Source organism: Drosophila ananassae, chromosome 3L, assembly GCF_017639315.1.
Source record: "Drosophila ananassae strain 14024-0371.13 chromosome 3L, ASM1763931v2, whole genome shotgun sequence".
NCBI classification, from domain to species: Eukaryota; Metazoa; Arthropoda; class Insecta; order Diptera; family Drosophilidae; genus Drosophila; species Drosophila ananassae.
The window spans coordinates 15,341,376-15,360,839 of record NC_057929.1 but is presented as its reverse complement, the minus strand read 5'-3'; the positions used below and the strand labels follow the sequence as shown (position 1 = coordinate 15,360,839).

Sequence of the window (19,464 nt, the reverse complement as noted above, 5' to 3'; positions counted from 1 at the left end):
ATTGGGGACGAGCGAATCGAATTAGAGTCGATTAGACTTGGCGCGACTTGGGAGGCCAGTCGAAAGTTTTTTTCCTCAAAGGGATCTCTCCTCCAGCCCTGGCTGCACGGCAGAAACAAAAATCCGTACAGGAGCAGGAGCAGAAGCCGAAAACCCGTTGAAACCTCAAAAACCAAAACCGAAAATGCACTCTCCCACACACACACACACACACACACACACACACATTCTCGCATACACCGTCAGGACTACCGTTAATTTGTACCGTTACACACGCAGTCGACAGTGGCGCCAAAATGAATTCAATTAATTAAATTAGTGTTGTACGGGCAGTTGCAGTCGATGGCGAAATTGGAAACGGTAATGGACCAGCGATAGAGGGATATTCAGCCCTGGCCTAGAGATCCATTATCCGCGGATTACTTATGTTCATATTTAGCTCTGGGCATGATAGTTTCAGCTAAAAATCCTAAAAGAAAAGTAGTCTATCAGTTTACTTTTGAGCTCTCAAATCTTCCCCAATCCTCATTCTATACTCAACATTCAGTCCTGAATGTCCACTGCTCCAACCGGAAAAAAATATTCAAATAATATATTTTTTAAACCGAAATAATAAAAATAAAATGGATCCCATATACATGACTCTGAGAAGCCGCGTAATACCGCTACGGAACGCCGCCCCCAAGAGGAAATATACACGAGCCCAGAAACCCAATGAGGCAGATGAAGATAACGATGTAGTCATGGTCTTTCACTCTCGGGACCCCAGGGAAATCGTTGATCTCACCCAGATCTTAGAACAGCAGGACGACGAGCCCGAAATGGAGATCGGGAATACATCAAGTGATTCAATCCTATTGGAGGATGATTTGGATAATTGTAACATGTTAGAGGGAATGTTCGAGGTTGTTGTTGACGATGTTGGCATATTCTTGGATGCCGAGTTCGACAATCGTGATGATATGAACTTGTGATTGGCAGTTAAATTTTTAGGTTTATTTTTTGTGGGTTAAACACGCCCCGTTCTTTGGCATTCACTACCCAGTTGTGTTTCGACTTTTCGCTTACCGTAAATTGTATTAAACGTATATAATTAGGTTGGCCAACTGGAGGTAATAAATTATGGGCCACCTCCCAGCGAAAAACCAGTCTCTTTTTTTCAATCGCCATCCGCTATCTGGCATCCGCCGACAGACAAATCGAATTAGCGACAAATGTGTTCATATTTATTTTTTTTATTTTAATGCTTCCCCGGGCCGTGTCTCGTTTTCCCAATTTGAACTCTCATTTAAAGTCTGACGAAAGGTTTAAATGACCGTAGGAGGAACCCATGTTAAATGCTAATCCCTAACAGCTGTTCCATAAGTCAAGTGAGATGTCATGCGAGTGGTGAGCGGGCCGCTCGAAAAAAAAAGGTTTTTATAGTCGACGTTCATCATGGCATGAATTACGGGGCGTCAAACTGTCAAGCACCCACAACCAGCCTCGCCCACCCACTTCAAGCAAGACAGATGAACTAGGACTCTTTTTCCATGGGCCTCCTCCCACCTCCATGGGTAAGCCTCTATTTCGTGTGACTATTGCTATTCATAAAAATTGCTCAATTCCGCTGCCGTTTGCTGGTTTTCCGCCACTTTTTGTTTGGCTTTATCGCGGGTTGGGTTGTGGCAATGGTGGCATGGGGTATGCTTTCCAAAACGGCCACCCGGACAGAGATTTTTCATGCAAACAAGTGATATTTTTGTTGACAACTTTTGCAGTCCCCGCCTGCTGGGCTGGGGAGAACAAAAATAAAGCAACTAAGTGGGTTGAGTGGGTTGTTTATACTGCATCTAAAAACACAATCCCATACTTCCTGGTCCTGGCCTGGCTTAAAACCTTTTGCCAGTTTGTTTTTAAAAATTATGCCTAAAATTATGCAATGTCATGCATGTATGGGTGTGTGAGAGAGTAGAACCTCCAAAATTGTACAGAAATATCCGCACGTTTTGCCTATTCGGCAGAAATTTCGCCAGCCATAAATAACTATTTGATTCCATTTTTTGGCCAGCAAACATATGTCCATATGTACAAAAAACAAAAGGGGGAAAAAGTGAAGGGAAAATAACAATATTTAGTTGCAGTAGAAGGCACTATTTTGTGCAACAGTTGCAAGTTTGCTAAAAAAGAGAGATAGAACTCGCTCTCAAACAATAGTTTCCCCAGAGGCGTGGAAAGCCAAACCGATTTGGAAATTTAATCCTTAAATTTTGAAGGTATTTCTTTGAACTTTCCACAAAAAAGTCAAGCATTTAATGGAAATTATTGTCCTTTATGATCTCTGAATACAATTTTGAGCCTTGGATCCTTGAAACGCCGCAATGTATGCAACAAGTTTATGCATTCGCACGCAACTTGATGCTTGGGAGGCGGTCTCATAAATTAAACTGGCCAAAAAGCGGAGCAAAAGGAAGGCCACCCAGAGGAAGTATCAGGCCAGAACAAACTCGGCCCGCAAAAGCCGCAAACATGCAGAACCAAAAAAAATACGGAGGAGGCAGAGTGCGGAGAGTGCCCCAACTAAGCACGTGTCAAGTGTGTGTGGCCCAAGTTTTAATTTGCCCGAGGCACCCACTAACTACCCAAACCCTCTGGCCTCCACTGGCAGAAAACTTGCTGCAGTCTCTTCATTTAATTTCTTACCCCTTTCCCTATAATTATGTCAAGTTATGTAGTTTTTCTTCCAGATTTTCTCTCAGTGCTGTGGCAAAAGGATCCGATGCCTGACGCTGAGTAACTGTCAGGCCCGTTAGTCCCTTCATAGCTGGAGAGTCGCCTTGATGTCTGACAATGTCATCAGTTGCAGCTGACGCAGCAGCAGCAGCAGCAGAAGCTATATAGAAGCTGTGGCAACAGTGGAGTAGGAATCAGCATCGGTGGCAACAGAGGCAAGTAGGAAATTCAACAGCGTTTCACAGAGTCAACTTGTGTAGTTGCACACGCATCCCTTTTTTTTTGGGAAGCTCTCTTAAATCTCGTTGCTGGAAAATGTAGAGGGTATCAAAAGGGATTATCCTAGCTAGCCTGATTTTGATTCAATTTAATACAATTTTTTAAAGAAAACTTTACTATATATTCTTTGAGGATGAAGAGAAACTCTCACCCTATCTCTCCTGAAGCCTATTTTGTAAGCCTTCTTCTTGGGAACTCCTTCAGTCGAGCTTCGTTAGAAGGATAACCCTTAGGAGGTGGAGGGGTAGCTTGGTGTCTATGACAAGTGGACAAGTGGGTGTGACTCCTCCAGTCTCATAGAGCCCTCCTAGCGCCTCTTCCCTCTCGTCTGCCTGAAGAGCCAGATAAAGCCAGGCTCGCCTGGACGCTGTCAGTTATCAAGTCACTCCGTCAAGCAGTCAGTCAGTCAGTCAGTCAGTCAGTCCTGCCTCCAGTAAATATCCCCCAGATCCTGGCCCACTCCACCGACCTCTCAGCGTCATTTGCTGCGTGTTGAATTGTGTTTTCATTTGAGTTTTGTGCGGCGCTGATTGCCGCATGCCTCAATGACATTTCATTTATTAAGTGGGCGAACCTTTCGTCAGTTTGCCTTACGTATGTACGCCGCCCCCGGTTTTTGCAACTCAGCGTGCCACCAATTAACTATGCAACAACCTGCTGACGTCACCGGGTGTAACCGATAGCGATGTACCCCGAAAAAGGATCCGCCATCCAAAATCGGAATCGGATTCGGTGGAATGGTGTATATCCTGCCAGTGGGGCAGCCGAATTGTGCTGCATCATGTCACCCGGTTTTTCGAATGTGTTACTTATATCCGCTACAAAAGAGCATTTGCATATCAAATGAATTGTAACGAGGGCCACGAAACAAGAAAAAATACAAAATTCCAGCCGAGGCAGGTGAGACATTCGCCGCCACCCATGTAGGATCCTGGAGCCTGGACGAGGGTCCCTTTTAGCCGGCTGAAATATAAATGTTAATCCTGGCGGCGTCAATTGCAAAACGTTCAGTTCAACGTTGTTGACAGCCAACGGATGCTCGCCGGCCAAGACCCGGCCCTGAAACAGTCACCGATTATGGGATACAGGATGCAGGCACAGGATTCAGGACCCAACATACGAAACTGGGAAAAAATCTGGGAATACAAAAAAATATCCGACGAATAATTCAAAGAATGTTGAGATTTGAAGGCAAAAACTTACCAGAAGTTCCTAGAATAATTATAATTATTTTATATCCTTTTCGGAAAAAGGATTCTTTTCTCACAGTGCAGCAATCCTTGGCCAGTGTGTCAACGGGTTTTTAATTGATTTTCATGGCTGCAGTTTTTGATTGTGCTGATTGACGCATCAAATGAAGTGACTCCGGCCCGACTGAATGGACAACCAGGGTGCCTGGGATAAGGGACCCCGGCAAGGACCTCCGGCCATGTGTCTGGGCCATATCAGTGACGAGACAAACAGCCCAGGCGCAGGAACAGAGCCAAAGAGTTGCGGGGTTGCGGGGCGGGGGCAAGCATCTCAGTGAGGCAGTAATTAAATTTGTCAGGCGGACAAAACGTTCGGCACTTTTCGACCACCCAAGTGCACAACGGGGCGTATGCGTGATGCCGTATGGGAGCTAAGGGGGATGTCCTCTGTGAGCGTGTGTGGGAGTGGTGTTATTATTGGGTTTTAATCACGGCATTCAGTAAACTCATTGTTTATCCACACGGTCTCTTTCGGCCTTTATTTGTTGCCATTGGCAAATGTATGAATAAACAATCGAACGAAGCCAGTGTATCAATGATTCAATAACGAATCAATTCCTTTCTCTTCCTTTTTCGTCCTCCGGTCACTAATGAGCCGTTTGTGACGTCAACAATTCAAAGCCGAGCCGGATAAGTTGGGGAAAAGTCTGTGAAATCGGAGACTCCATTTAAAAATCATTATGAGCGCACATAAAGCGTAAAAAATTAATGAGCAAGTTGCGTCAACAATGAGCTAGGACTCGGCCTGGCCAGGATATCCCCACGCCAGGTATCTGCGAGTGTGCCAGTGTGTGTGTGTGTCGGGGTGTTGCAGCGAATCCCTAGGTGAGCCTTCTCCGCTGACTGCATCGTCCTCCATATAACCTGGATTCAGTTTCATAATGGCGGCAAAAAAAAGTCAGCGAACAAGGAAACGAAAAATAAACGCACCCACACAAAAATTCCAGGAAAATGAGGAAGGAAATCCTCAGCAGAAGGAGCAGGGAGAAGGGAGCTAGGAGGAGGGTGTGCCACGGCGGCAGGTGCCCCGAAGGAGCTGCCGCCCTGATAGGATGTCGACTTGAATGGCCGCAATGGCATTGGGTTTCGGTTAACGGTAATAGACATGAGGCACTCGGCCAAGTCCTTGCCAAGGGAGCAGAGTCCTGACGCCGACGGGGGCAGCGGAGAAACTGGAAAATGTATAAAGTAGGGAAATTCCTGGCCGCACAGGTAAGAAGGAAACTGAGAGTTAACAGGCAGCCGGCATTCTTTATCAGTTGCTCCCTTCCGCGAATAGGAATTCAATTAGAAAATGCAATTTAAATGAAATAGTTGACAAACACAGAGATGAACTTAATAAAGCTTAAAGGTATAATGATTCTTAAACCAATTGAAGCCGAAGCCCCCCATCCACGCCACTGGCCACTTCCATGGGCGCAAGTCAACAACATCGTTTACTTTGCCTAACAATATTTAGTTTGGCAACAAAAGTCGCTGTCGGACCCGGGCCATCCCCTCCCCCAAAGGACCTCACGGACAAGGACTTCCCATACTCCCAGCAACTCATTTGGCTCTCATCAGTAGGTCAGGGCATTGTTAATGCGACATATCCTTGAAATCCAGGATGGGATCCGTTTAAATTGTTGAGCTTCCCTTCAGATCTGGACTAGAGAGTCCTGACTCCGTCTCCGTCTCCGGCTTATTCCGCATTCTTGTCACGTCGTCCGGCGCTGAAAGGAGACACCAAACGAGGCGGGGCTGGAAGGGCAACCGGGGCCAGAACTTTTTTCTGTGCGTGCCCGGACAGATTGCGCTTGTTGGCCAATCTCCGGCAGGGGCAGGGATGAGTCTCCCCACCCTCCTCCGGTATCCGTGTGCGTGCCTCTGTGCTCTTTGTTGGTAATTACCTCAAGTTGGTCATTTGATGATGCGCAAATCCCGTCAAGTTGGCCCAAGCATTGAGCTGTGATTGCGGATGCTGGTGACGGGAGAGGGGTCGGACTCCCACCCGCCCCCTTTAGGCAAAAAGTTGGCTGGCTGGGATTGAATCCACAGGTGTGTGTAAGCCGGGGGCTAATTGGCGTTAAATGCCTAGGAGGTCGTCCAACGTTTGATATTTTCCACATAAATAATCCCAGCCAGCGGGATGAATAGCTCGGACCATGATTTTCCCAGAGCTTTAAAGCTTTTGAATGCAGAGAGAAAAAAAGTGCCCTAATTTCAATTAAAATTTGGAGAGTCCTAGCCTTACAGGTTCAAGATTCTTAAGGCTTCAATAATCCCTGTATAAAATTATATCCAAAATCAGAACATTTCTTCAAAATATTCCCCGTGTAGAGCCGGAAAATGAGGGCAATAGGTGGGGCGAACCCACTTGGGGTTATCCCACCGCATGGTCAAAGTGCTTTTGGTCGCTTGGACCACTTAAGCACAGCGCTTTGGCAATGGAGCGACCTCCCATATCACCCAGACCACCACACCCAGACCTCCATCCCTGGCCACCGCGACAGCTCTTTGGGGTTGCTTTTTTGGCGGCAGCACGTGCAGGTGATGTGGCAGCTCCCGAATCTCCTGGTGCTGGTGCTGGGGCTGCTGCTGCTGCATCACTTCGCCCCGTGACATGGACTGAGGACTAGCTGAAATGCAGCTAACGAACCGCAATTGCGGTCACATTTCATGAGAACGCGCACGCCGCCCGCTGGACACTAAAACTTGCCCCAGGACATGCACACCCACACCCACACACACACACACGAAGCAGACCTCGGACACGGACACCGAGAGACACTGGCCGACTGATTCAATTTGCAGCCAGCGACAGGCTTTTAGTGCACTCCCCAGTGCCAGGCTGGACTCTCCCAGACCGCCCACAACCCGCCCCCTGGAGCCGCCTATGGACATCATCAAAAATTAGCTTGTTTGATGGGACAGTTGCTGAGGTGGGAACAGTTTGGCGTGGCTGGTGTTCCCACTCCCGCTACCACTGGCTCCATCCCAGTCCGAACCGGAGCTCATGTGAAATTTAAATGCGTGTGCATGTGTCAGGAGCTCCGCTGGAAAGGTGAGTCCTGGCCGAAGAGCAACAGGTGACAGTCCATACATATGACAGTCCAATTAACTTGACTGAATTTAAAATGAGCACAATGGGGCAGCAGTGGTCAGCAAATGAAGAGAACAATGCGGGGCATGAAGGATATTAGTTAATGAAAAGGATTTAAATTGTACAGTGTGACTTGGGATGGTGAATTCAGCTACACAGGATAGTTGAGAAGAGGTTCCTGGAATAGTTTCAAACAATAACCCTGCTGCAGAGTGAAAAATTCACATGAAACTCGTCCGTCCGAATGTCCTTCTGTTTTTTATCCTTACTGCCTCATCATACTAAACGTAATGAGCAAATTAGGCTGGGCAGGGCGGAGCGGAGAGAAAACTATTTGGAGGACAGCAGCACCTCCGAAAAAGATGCTGCAATAATTATGCAAATTTTCGTTTTTGGCCCGGATAGTCGAGACACGAACCAGGAGCCACCAACGGACAGACAAGGACCAAGGACCAGGGGGAGAACAAGGACCAAATCGAGGGCCAAGGCAATTTGCAGGCGACGTCTGTCTCGGAGAGACGTGCGAAAGGAACAAGTCGTGACCCCGCACCTCGACCCCACAACACCCTCTATCCCTGGCCACCCTGGCCGCCCTGCCGCACGCCACCAACACAAACGTAAGCGCATTTTAATGATCTCATTTATGCTAATCTGCCAGCGCTTGAATCTGTTCACGCACACACACAAACAGACACACGCAGACAAAACCACAGGAAGCGAGCGGTCAGAGGTCAGGGGGGAGACTAACTGCCACCGGCTGCTAATGCTAATGAAGTCTAATTGAATTTCGGACACTTGACACGTCCCACAATCTGTGATCTCTTGTTGACACGCTGCAAAGGGGATTGGACCACCGGAGCACCGAGCCCGGCCTTTAAAGTAGCAATTAAATGACTCCAGAGCAACAAATGGGCGACTCAGATATTGCCATTAGAACAGGTGCATCTAAATAGTCCCACGAAAACAGGTAATTTGTGAGCAACTAGCATTTATGTTTGAAAAAAGGCGAACTCAAAATCTGACAAAATATAGAGCTGTTCAGGGAATACTCATCCGGTTCTTGAGAGGAATACCTTAAACGATTTGTAGATCGATTCTCCACCAATCTGCATCAAAATCTAGGAACGTATTTTTTTTTAGATTTTTCATCAAATTTTCCAGGGGATCCCCTTCGAATTTGGAAAAATGCAAGGGGTGCCACATATGGCCCACTGCGATGACTATATCTTTCCCAATACTGATCCGATTCATAAACGGAATACTTTAACGATTCGTAGATCGATTCTCCACCGACCTGCATCAAAATCTAGGAACCAATTTTTTTGTACATTTTTTATCAAATTTTCCGGGGGATCCCCTTCGAATTTGGAAAAATGCAAGGGGAGCCACATATGGCGAACTGCGATGGCTATATCTTTCATCTAATATCAGCAATACATCCCCAATAGAAACAAGAATAAGAGTTTGGCTTTTCTTTGTTCGCATTTTTAATTAATTTTTAATTTTCCGAAAATAGATTTTAAGCTGGACTTTAAGCTGCAAGTGAATGAGGCCAGTGGAATGAAATTCCTGTGGGTAGAGTGCGTATCTAACCGACGAGCTAGTATCCATATCTGTCCGGCTTCATCTAGACGGGTGCCAACTGCGGTCCGGCGGAGTCAACATTTGCGTTTTTGCGGTGGGGCGGGCATAAAATTTCCTATGCATTCGACCGCATTGAAATTTTCTCGTAATATTTGATTTGATTTTTAAACAAAAACGCAGTCCATGCCTAGTTAGCGTGGGAACGAGAGCCCCGGCGAGGGGAATGGGGTGCAGAAGCATCTGTCAAGTGACGAGCTTCGGTCAATCTGACATATTGACAAAGGGAACTTGACGGGGATGGGGCAGGTTTTATTAGCATGCGCCAGAGTAGCAACAACAAATCAGAATTATTTGACAACGCAGCTAATTTACATGAATGGGCAGGGCAGGGCAGGACAGGGCAGGAGCAAGGAGTTAGAGGGTGGGAGAGTCGGACAGGAACTGGAATTGATACTCGTATCTCACATCCTGGGTCGAACACATCCCAGCCTGTGGCTTCTGTCTGCGGCTGCTTTCTGTGGCTTTTCAATGGATCTGGTCTGCAGAAGTGGACCAAAACTGTAACTGACGCTCCTTGGGCTCCGGACTTGTCTGGCCCTGGCCTCGTTCCCTAATCGTTGAACTGCATTTTAAGTAAGCCCCGAAAACGGCAAAAAGTTTAAACCGCTTTCGACTTGCGTTCAATTTCATTTAATTACTTTGACGTAAATTCCGAAAGTTTATTATGGTAGTGAGAAGGGGAAAGTTAACCCATTGTAAGCTGACTATTAAAATTTTATAAAAAATTCAGGCTACTTATTGCTTCAAAAAAATGTATCTTGAAGATAAGAGAATCTATATCTATAAGATATTTTCTCTTACCTGTTACGCAGAGGGTTAATCCTCATGATTCACTTTACAAGTACAAAGACGTCGAACCATTAATATTATCACAAAAAGTGCTTAAAAGTAAACAAAACAACGAATTCCCAAAACAACAGCCAATAAATAAATGCGAGAACAACAAAGCTGCTGATAATGCCCATGGGAACAGACTTGGAAAGTTTTCAATATATGCCCATATACTTTGTATCGCCATTGAAGACTTCCCCGACTTGAGATTGATAAATCCTGAGGGTAAACTTTACTACCCGTATGGTCCAGCTCAAGACTTTCTAATCGGTCTTATCAGGAATAGGAGGTTGCTATGACTAGAGAGGATTGAGATAGAAGAGAAAGTGACAGTGGGTTCTTAGAGAGCGAAGAGAGAGTGGAAGAGCTCCAGGCAACAAAGGAGAGATGAACTGTCGCAGATCACGAAGGCATGTAGTAGGAGGACTCTGGCCCGATATGAAAACTATCCGCATATATGTACAGATCAGTTTATATATGCAAATTTCAGTGTCAAAAGATAGTGCTCGGCGATAACAGGCCTGATTCCTATCTAAACTGTAACAGGTGCCCAGCAGACTCGAGAACGCTATCCCCGCTGGGTCCCGAGATAAAATTGATTGATAAGAGGGTGTGGGGGGGTGTGGGGTGGGAAAGTCGGGGAGGGAGGGGCTGTAGAAGTGAGGGGGAGTGGGGGGAGGAGCGGGGCAAAAGAACACAAAGCTCAGACAAGAGAGCTTCACGCAGGAAAGCTTCACAGCAGCAGTTGCTGCCCAGCGGAGGTTCATTGTTATTTTCTCTCGCGGCTCGGCGTCTCGAGTTTCAATTTATTCAATTTGCCATTACCGTTACCGTTACAGTTGCACTTGATGAGCGCGGCCGAGCGAACAGCTGACGCAGCATGGAGCAGCGGAAGCCGAAGCGGTAGCCGAACCCGTAGCAGAGCCACGTCCATAGCTTCATCCTGGCTCCATGACGAGCTGGTAAGTTGGAGCCTCTCAGTTGTGGCTGGACCGCCACCGACGACCGGCGATCGTCTCTCTCTCTCGCGTCAACTTTCTCGCATACCGCAACTCTCACTGCCACCATTTCACTTACACTCTCTCTCTCGCTGGTGCCTCTCCATCCATCTCCACCCACGTTATGTGTTATTGTTGTGATTGTGACGCTACTTTCACAGTTTTTGTTACTATTACACAGAGAAAACCAAAACAGTTGTTATGTATGGAAAAAATGTGATATAACTACATATATACCACGACACAAAGTGTTCTCCAAGAGACTATTCAAGTTTTATCCAATCGTTTCATGCACATCAAAACAAAATTGCCTCTTTTTAGAATTTTTCTCTGTGTACTTTTGTTTTTTACATTGATGTTCTTTGTCTGTCATGTATCGCAATAATGCGGAGAGCTCTTTTTGTTTCATCAATCGCCTGAACGGGAACGCCAATGATGAACTGCAGCAGCCGGGAGAACATGAGCCTACTTCGGCGCTCTTGGATTACTGCAAACGGAAGGTGGGTGTGGTGGCCGTGATGCCATCAACGATTACTTAACCACAGATCGTGGGAACACTAATTCTTTTCTCGCATCTCCACCTTAGTTCCTCCGTCCGTATGTGGCCATCTTGACGCTGGTCGGTCTCAATCCCATCTCGACGGACATGAGCAATGTGAGGGCCTGCTGCAGTTACGTTCAGGCCTTAATGGTGCTATGTGTGCTCTTGGTGGGCTATGTTCTTCGGTACATATGCGGTTACAGGTGAGTGTGGTTGCTTCAAGAGGAGAGCCCTGTCCTAAACACCTTTCTCTTCACAGAGGCGATCGGGGCTTCACCAGCAACCGGGACATACGGCCCATAAACAACGGAACTGAAGGCGGGATAGCTAGCCCCAACACCATTGGAGAGCTGCTGTTCGGGTACATTATTCCCAGTGGCTTCAATCTCCTGGCTTTCGTATCCGCGGTGCTCGTTTGCAAGGTAATCGACCACGAACAGCTGCAGAATCTCATAGAAAGGGTCTTCCTGATGTCCGCCAAGCCCAAGAGGCTGTGCCGCATGCTCTGGTTCTTCCTCGGAGTGGCGCTGGCCCTGCTGCTGCTGCTCTTCGGCTACGCCTGCTGCGTAGTAATAATGCAGCCAGCCCAGATCGTCAAGATATCCTGGCTGGCGGAAGTTCTGAGCGACTGGGAAGTCTGGCTACGTGTGAGCCTCCTGGTCACTATTCTCCTGCAGGACCTAGTGGAGGTCATTATTCTGAGCAACTACTACATCGAGTGCTACTTGTTAAGAATGCATCTGGAAACGTTGTCCCACAAGCTGCTGATGCACTCCATCGACTCGCTGGACTGGATGCGGGAGGTCTTGGAATTCCGTAAGCTCCTGGAAAGGCTAAACCAGCACGTATCGATCCCGGTGTGCTTCCTAATTGTGATGAATCTGGCGTACGCGTTCGCGGGTCTCGTTTACTTGTTTAAGGACTTTGACTTCCACTATTGCGCCTTGAAGCTCGTCCTGCTGAACATAGCCAATGTGATGCTGTGGCTTTTCCTGGGCCTTCTCCCGTTCTTCGTGGCCTCCTCTGTCACGCGTGTGTGCCAAAATGCCCAGGCCAATGGGCATCAGATACGCGTCCGGCCGTTTGTGTACCACAACACCTCGGCGGAGGATCTCAACTCGACGCTGTTGTTCGCCGCATCGCTGGACATGTCCGCCAAACTCTTCCGGATGCCCATCCAGCCGAATTACCTCTGCTTCGCCATCCTCGTAGTGGTCATCGTGATCCTTACGCTGGGTATGTGCCTGAATCTCACGGCTCTGGGAAAAATATAACCAAGTACTTTTCTACGCCTATGTAAATTACAATAATAAAAAATAGTATTTGTCTAGCTTACAACTTGGCGATCTTATTGTTGTCTGCTGCTTAGCAATTTATTTACAGTCAATGGATTCCGTCTACAAATTAGCTACTTATGTACTCTATGTTTAGTCTCAGTTGCGGTCTCCCTTTCACGTCCTAATTAAAAGTATGCACTTTGGTTCAGATAGAATGTGCCTCCGCCGAGCCGACGCAGACCAATGGCACCCGTCACCAACCCAGCCACGGAGGATGGTTGATCTTGGAGGGCGGGGTGAAGGTGAGGTTTACAGGTATGTTGATTAAGGCATGCACCCGTTTCAGTCGCTCCAGGGTGGACCGGATGATAACGCCGTTCTTGCCAAGGAGGAAGCCGGCCGGTATGTTGCTATCCCGGTTCGTTTTGTCGTGAATCATTTCGATATAGTGCTCGAACTCTGGCGAATTGGGATTGTACTCGGTGATTATGGCACCCACGGCACCCGCCGCTTCCGCTTGTAGCGTCTTCGTGAGAAAGGAACACTCCCTGCAAAAACACTATCATGAATACTTCGGAAAACCAACAGCCTTATAAATAATTATTAATCAAGGCAAGGGAAGAATATTAGATAAGCATATCAATTGAGAGCCCACCGCACTGTGACATCACAGTTGGTATAGAGACCAAGCCCAAGACAGTGTAGGGGCTACTCATACAGATTTTATAACCAATGAAGTATCTTTTAATGAAAGACCATTTAATGTTTAAACTATTGTTACCCTCGATCGATGAGGGCGACGCCGCCACTGATGTCCCGAGCGTTGCGAATCTTCTGGCACGCACCAGGAGGGTCCGCGAGTACTAGCGGGATTCCTTCAAGACGCTGCGAGAAGGTGACGCCAAAATCCTTGGCCGGACGCAACCGGTACGTGTACTCCAGGTCCGTGGGCGAGAGGATTTCGAAAAACACGTCACCCGCTATTATGTCCTGCGTGGTGATCGGTATAGAGATCGATGTGCTGGCTCGGATGCATCGGCTCAGTGTGGCGGCAAGCACTAACCAAACGATTAGCATTTTGGCCACGCACGCATAACTAACAATAATATTTGCTGCAAAAAAAAAACAAACTAATATTTCCTTTGACCCAAGTGATGGTAGTCCGCCAATGCGCAACTATCGGATGCACCACGAGTGTCAGCACTAGCCGGGAAAAGTACTCGATAGACTTTGCTTCTTACATTGAATTTATTTTATATTTATTCCAGTTTGAAGATATTTTGGCCTTAATAGAGCTTAAAAAATGTTTTCTTTTATTAAACATATGATGTTTGGAGACACTTCTATCCCAAACCATCATTTTTGTATCTTATGCTGAAACACCTATGAAAATGAATAATATCGGGATTCCGATTGTGTGTTCTTAAGATTTGATTGCATTCATCTTTTTAAACAAGAAAAACCACCGAAATTCACTGTTTTACAATGGATTAGGGTTAAATTTTGGCCATCTGGCAGCACTGAATGTCTGTTGTTATCGGGTCCTCCAAATACCCCTAATGAAAATATCGATATTTTGCAATCATCGCACCGACACCCTGGTTACGTATGCGCAAAAAGTTACAATTTTGCAATTGCCGAATTTGGTTATGTATTATCACATATGTGGTAAATCTTAATTTTTATGATTAAAATAAAATTCTTTATATTATTTGGAACAGGAAAAAATTATTAATCAACAGTATGCCCTGGCAAAATAGTCAAACTACAACATTTGCCGACATAACAGTCCCCAATTTCGCTGTATATTCGCCGGAGCTGAAACCAATGTGCACCGCGTGGAGGGTCAGCGTTGCAATCGATGCAATCAGGAGCAACTCTGTTTAGAGGCCGATAACTGGACCAGGTACTAGATACTCTGTCGCCATTTTAACTTTCGTTTTTTGGCGTCGAGGCAAAGAAATCTGCCGGATCCTGTGGTTTTTCGCATCCAGCGCAAGCAGTGCCAGGCAACGTGTGTGTGGAAGTGGAAGCGGTAGAAGTGAGAGGAACTAGCGAGCGATTAGGAGACCAAGTTCAGATCGAGTTTGAGAGCAAGATGTCGATGTCTGCCACGTGCTACAAGTGCAACCGGCCGGGCCACTTTGCCCGGGACTGCAGTCTCGGCGGCGGTGGACCGGGTGGCATTGGCGGCGGCGGTGGGGGCGGCGGTATGCGCAGCGATGGCGGCGGCATGCGTCGCAACCGCGAAAAGTGCTACAAATGCAACCAGTTCGGGCACTTTGCACGTGCCTGCCCCGAGGAGGCCGAGCGCTGCTACCGCTGCAACGGTATTGGCCACATCTCGAAGGACTGCACCCAGGCCGATAACCCGACCTGCTACCGGTGCAACAAGACCGGACACTGGGTCCGTAACTGCCCCGAGGCGGTGAATGAGCGCGGCCCGGCCAACGTGTCGTGCTACAAATGCAACCGCACCGGTCACATCTCCAAGAACTGCCCGGAGACCTCGAAGACTTGCTATGGCTGCGGCAAGAGCGGCCACCTGAGGCGCGAGTGCGACGAGAAGGGAGGACGGAACTAGGACAGATGTCCCTAGTAACAGTATCCGTTAAAAAAAAAATCATCGAAAGCGGAAGATTTGAACACGAAGAAGCAGAAGCAGAAGCAGAAACCACATAAAAACGAAAAATCAATTTGCTACAACATTCACAAAGCCAGCCAACATCAGAAAGAATAAGAATAAGAAGAACACGCAGAAGAAGAAGAAAAAGCGACAGCAGCACCCAAGTCAAGATCAACCCCAACCACCCCTCCCCCCCAACACCCAACAACCCACAACCCAACCCACCACCCACACACCATACACACACACCACATGCAGAATATATAGAAACACCATCATCCAACGAAACTCTTGCAACATCATCTCTGATTCCAAAAGCTGAGCCTGCAGCGCGGTGCCAACGTCCCGAACTGAGAAACTTTCTTCCGAGGAAAGCCAGCAGAATTGACCGACGAAATGAAGAAGGAGCTACAACAGAAGAGGAGTCTTCGCGGAGGAGTAAAAGCTCTGTGGGGAGGAGAAACGACGACGACGACGACGACGATAGCCAACGGCAGCTGTGCAGCCGAGAGAGCAGATGACGCCGAAGAAGACGAGGAAGGCGAAAACAGGAGGAGGAGGAGGAGGAACAAGCGGAGAAGACGCGAATGCGACCCAATTTGTAAGATGAGAAGACTAAACCGCAACAACAACAACAACAACCATAGGAGAACCCAACAAGAAGCAAACAACTTTATTATAATTATATATGATTATGCTGCAAAAAGTGTTTGAATTTACTAATTACATTATAACGAATGGAATGAAACTATATAAGAATATATAAAAAAAGAAAAAAATACCTTAAAGAATACTATAAAAATCGATCCTATTAGGAGTTCCACACCCAGAAAGCGTAAATAAAAAGAAAAAAAATTATAAAAAAGAAAAAGCAAAGAAGCATGCAAGAGAAGATCACGTTACTACCATCCATCCATCCAGCTGCTGCCGGCGAGCCTTAGGAATTCTGCACGATGTGCTATCATCACTTAGCCACCACCACCTCTAACTACCCATCTACCTACCTACATACCTTTACCTTTACCTTAATTCCCACCCCTCATCCATCATCATCCACCACCACCACCACCACCATGATTCTCAAGACGAAGCTGAAGCCAAAAGGGGGCAGCAAACAAGAGCAGAGCAAAAGCAGACAAAGAACAAGACCTACAAGACGGAGAACATCAACAATGGTAAACTGAACCGAATCGAACGACGCTGGAGAGGATGAGCTAAGCTAACCAGAAAAAAAAATGAAGAAGAAGAAGAATACAACACTCAGAACTCAGTACGGTGGGAAGCGGATCAAGAAGAAGAACACACCTTCAGTTGGACGGGACACAAAGATGCGAAACCAACCTATGTACGATGAAGAAAATGGAAATTCAAATATCACTGTGATTGTTTTTTAATTGTAAATTAAAATGCTGGAGCTGCTGATTTGAGACAAAAAAAAAAAATAATCCCATCTCGTGTGTTTCTTTATTCTGGTGGCAGAGGAGAAGGAAAGGAGATGGAGAGAGCGATCCCCACCAGGTTGTCCCCCACATTGTTGCTCTCTCACTCTGGCTCCACTCCACTCCAAGGCAACCAGTTTGCCGGCAATTGCAGCTGCGAACACATGGCGCGGGCAGCTGATGGGGGCCCTCCTTCTCCTATCTCGCGCTCAACAGCGCGAGCTCTCCCCATCTCGCCGGCACTCTCCGCGTGAGTCAGCCCCGCAAAAATTGCCATTGTCTGTGGTCTGTGGTACAGTCGTGGAGCTCTCCATAGAACCAACCGAGCTCTCTTTGTTGAATTCCTATTTCTATTAAATATGTAAGAAGCATTTGTAAGAAATAAAATGAAATATAAAATTGGCAAAAACCAACACTGCGAATACGTAATATGTTAGCTCTTCAGAGAAATGGGTTTTAATAGATAGGATGGGATGAACCCCCTTTAAGCTCCTATATTATAAGTATCCTTATAGTCTTCCTGTCCTGCCCTGTGCTGTGCTATTTAATGTACAACCATATGTCCATATATACAGGCATACCCGCGCTAAGTGAATATGTATCGCTGTGAAGTACAGTCGCCGCTAATGGTGAAAACTCGCAGGCGAAATTTGTATGTATGTACATATGAAAAAAAATAAATAAAAGAGAGAGGGGTGGTGGTGCGAGATGGGGTGTAACCGGCGAAACTTCAACTCCGTGTGGAACTGCACTTGGCAACAAGTCTCCCGCCGCTTGAGGGTCAAGGTCAGCGCGCTTACCCATCATCATCAGCTGCTGTGCGCATGTGTGGCAGAGCAGAGGATGCTTGAAAGTCGAAGTTGCACAGTTGGAGTCTCGAAGCCGGATTCGGAGCCAGGGGCCAGCCGGCTGGGCAGGGAACCACGAAAAAGAAGAAGAACCAGCAGCCGGTGGTAGTGGTGGTTTCTCAAGCCGGTTAGGCCTCTTTTGCGCGGCTCACCATATTTTATTGTGGTGCGATCATGGGGTTTATAAAATAATCGCAGCACTTAATAAGGACCACATGCGAGGGGAGTTCCATCAGTTCCCATACTGAATACTAAAGCATAGTATAGTTTAGAGACTTTTGAAATATCCGTCATTATATTCGAATTCGACCAGAAGCTGCTTTGGAAAATTTTGTACAAAATTTTTATTGGAAAAAAATAAGTATTTGAAGGATAAAAGATAAACATGTCCCGCACTAAGGGTGGTAGCGATAAGTGCTCCTGTCGCCTGGTCAAGGAGGTCAACCAACTAAAGAGTAAGGTCTTTCGGGGTTACAGGGTCGTCCTGGTAACACATGGTTCTCCCACATCACAGCCGTCGTCAATGCCCAGAGCAAGGTCCTGGCCAAGCTGGTGCGGCAGATGAAGGACGGGTGCAAGAAGAAGGACGAGGAGGAGGACGGGTGCACCTTCTGCGGTCTTAATCCCTGCATAAAATGCCTGAATCCCGACGTCCTCTACCATCTAGGACACAATACTGATACCACGGACTTTCCGAAGGTATTCGGGGACGTTAAGGTAAGATCAGGAATCGGGATATCCAATCCAAATCTAATCCTGGCTATCCTACTAGTTCGTTTGCATGGGTGGGACACCGGGGCGGATGGAGGCATTCGCCTATTACATAATGCAGGAGATTGGACTGAAGCTGAATCCGGCCACGAAGCTTGCCGACATGGCAGAGGCCGGAAAGCGGTACGGGATGTTCAAGGTGGGACCCGTACTCTGCGCCAGCCACGGCATGGGCTGTCCCTCGATCTCGATCCTGCTGCACGAACTCATCAAGACGATGTACCACGCCAAGTGCAAAGATCCGGTCTTCATTCGGATGGGCACGTGCGGAGGCCTTGGCGTGGAGCCCGGCACTGTGGTGATCACCACGGAGGCGGTGAGCGGGAAGCTGGAGCCTGTCCACGAGATCGTGGTGCATGGCAACAGCGTGCTGCATCCCAGCCAGCTGGACGAGGGCTTGGCCAATGAGATCAAGTCGTGCCACGATCCCCGCACGGACAAGTTCGACGTGGTCATTGGCCGGACGATGTGTGCCCATGACTTCTACGAAGGCCAGTCCCGCCTAGACGGCGCCTTCTGCGAGTACACCCCCGATGCCAAGATGGCCTTCCTGGAGCAGTTGCAAGCCCAGGGTGTCAAGAACATCGAGATGGAGAGCCTGGCCTTCGCGGCCCTGACCAGCCGGGCCAACATCCGGTCGGCTGTGGTGTGTGTGGCCATTCTGAACCGCCTGGAAGGGGATCAGATAACAACACCACACGAAATCCTGAGCGGCTTCGACAAGCGTCCTGCAACGCTCATCGCTCGCTATATCAGAAAGGTCCTGTACCCCGTCGAGGAGGACTCTGATCTGGCATCGGAGGCCGAGTCCGAGGATGGAGACGGCGGTGCTGGGGACAGCAAGCCACCGCCACCTCCTCCTGAAGAGGAAGCCGAATGAGACAACTCCTCCACTGACCAGTATGTGAAAAAATAATTGTTTAAGTAAAGGATTTTAAAAACTGTAGAGAGTATCCTTTTTCAGTTCAATGGTATCGACTTTTATTTAATTTTCAATTACAATTTTAGGAATTTATGCTACACACTTGATAGGTATCCTCGGGCATCAACATTTTTTGGTTAGTATAGCTGTGTGTTGTTGGAGAACCTTTGGGCAGGGGCTAGGAGACTCGCTTAACGCTAAACTAGTCACGAGATGAGTACCATAATGGGCCAGGCCAGGGCAT

The 19,464-nt window shown here is 47.4% G+C and overlaps 4 protein-coding genes across 5 annotated transcripts; 3 read left to right on the top strand and 1 right to left on the bottom strand.

Moving 5' to 3' along the window:
• Positions 1–1,517: 1,517 nt before the first annotated feature.
• Positions 1,518–12,672, top strand: LOC6494180. 2 transcript variants are annotated; one of them, XM_032450033.2, is made up of 5 exons: positions 1,518–1,556; positions 10,638–10,760; positions 11,243–11,296; positions 11,383–11,540; positions 11,597–12,672. In XM_032450033.2, the coding sequence occupies exons 1-5, from the start codon at positions 1,533–1,535 to the stop codon at positions 12,609–12,611; spliced, it is 1,374 nt and encodes a 457-aa protein (XP_032305924.2). In that variant the 5' UTR covers positions 1,518–1,532; the 3' UTR covers positions 12,612–12,672. The 2 variants fall into 2 exon arrangements, with proteins under 2 accessions (XP_032305924.2, XP_044571597.1); XM_044715662.1 differs by lacking the exons at positions 1,518–1,556; positions 10,638–10,760 and adding an exon at positions 10,771–10,999 and having other exon boundaries at positions 11,118–11,296.
• Positions 12,673–12,685: 13 nt separating this feature from the next.
• On the bottom strand, positions 12,686–13,820 carry LOC6496397 (PRADC1-like protein). The gene is made up of 2 exons (XM_001960783.4): positions 13,396–13,820; positions 12,686–13,162 (listed from the first exon to the last, which is right to left on the bottom strand). The coding sequence occupies exons 1-2, from the start codon at positions 13,689–13,691 to the stop codon at positions 12,868–12,870; spliced, it is 591 nt and encodes a 196-aa protein (XP_001960819.1). The 5' UTR covers positions 13,692–13,820; the 3' UTR covers positions 12,686–12,867.
• Positions 13,821–14,426: 606 nt separating this feature from the next.
• LOC26513879 (CCHC-type zinc finger protein CG3800) lies at positions 14,427–16,685 on the top strand. The gene has a single exon (XM_014908467.3). It carries the CDS (start codon positions 14,713–14,715, stop codon positions 15,196–15,198), a length of 486 nt encoding a protein of 161 aa, XP_014763953.1. The 5' UTR covers positions 14,427–14,712; the 3' UTR covers positions 15,199–16,685.
• Positions 16,686–17,804: 1,119 nt separating this feature from the next.
• On the top strand, positions 17,805–19,267 carry LOC6494181 (uridine phosphorylase 1). The gene is made up of 3 exons (XM_001960782.4): positions 17,805–17,982; positions 18,042–18,244; positions 18,300–19,267. The coding sequence occupies exons 1-3, from the start codon at positions 17,913–17,915 to the stop codon at positions 19,176–19,178; spliced, it is 1,152 nt and encodes a 383-aa protein (XP_001960818.1). The 5' UTR covers positions 17,805–17,912; the 3' UTR covers positions 19,179–19,267.
• Positions 19,268–19,464: the final 197 nt, after the last annotated feature.

Bases quoted from the DNA above. Each gene is read 5' to 3' on its own strand.
- LOC6494180 (XM_032450033.2), top strand. From the start codon at position 1,533: ATGGGCCTCCTCCCACCTCCATGG. The intron at 1,557-10,637 runs GTAAGCCTCTAT...TTACCGTTACAG, and splicing joins GCCTCCTCCCACCTCCATGG to TTGCACTTGATGAGCGCGGC. The intron at 11,541-11,596 runs GTGAGTGTGGTT...TTCTCTTCACAG, and splicing joins CGGTACATATGCGGTTACAG to AGGCGATCGGGGCTTCACCA.
- LOC6496397 (XM_001960783.4), bottom strand. From the start codon at position 13,691: ATGCTAATCGTTTGGTTAGTGCTTGCCGCCACACTGAGCCGATGCATC. The intron at 13,163-13,395 runs GTAACAATAGTT...GTGTTTTTGCAG, and splicing joins GTCGCCCTCATCGATCGAGG to GGAGTGTTCCTTTCTCACGA.
- LOC26513879 (XM_014908467.3), top strand. From the start codon at position 14,713: ATGTCGATGTCTGCCACGTGCTACAAGTGCAACCGGCCGGGCCACTTT.
- LOC6494181 (XM_001960782.4), top strand. From the start codon at position 17,913: ATGTCCCGCACTAAGGGTGGTAGCGATAAGTGCTCCTGTCGCCTGGTC. The intron at 17,983-18,041 runs GTAAGGTCTTTC...CCCACATCACAG, and splicing joins GGAGGTCAACCAACTAAAGA to CCGTCGTCAATGCCCAGAGC. The intron at 18,245-18,299 runs GTAAGATCAGGA...CTATCCTACTAG, and splicing joins AGGTATTCGGGGACGTTAAG to TTCGTTTGCATGGGTGGGAC.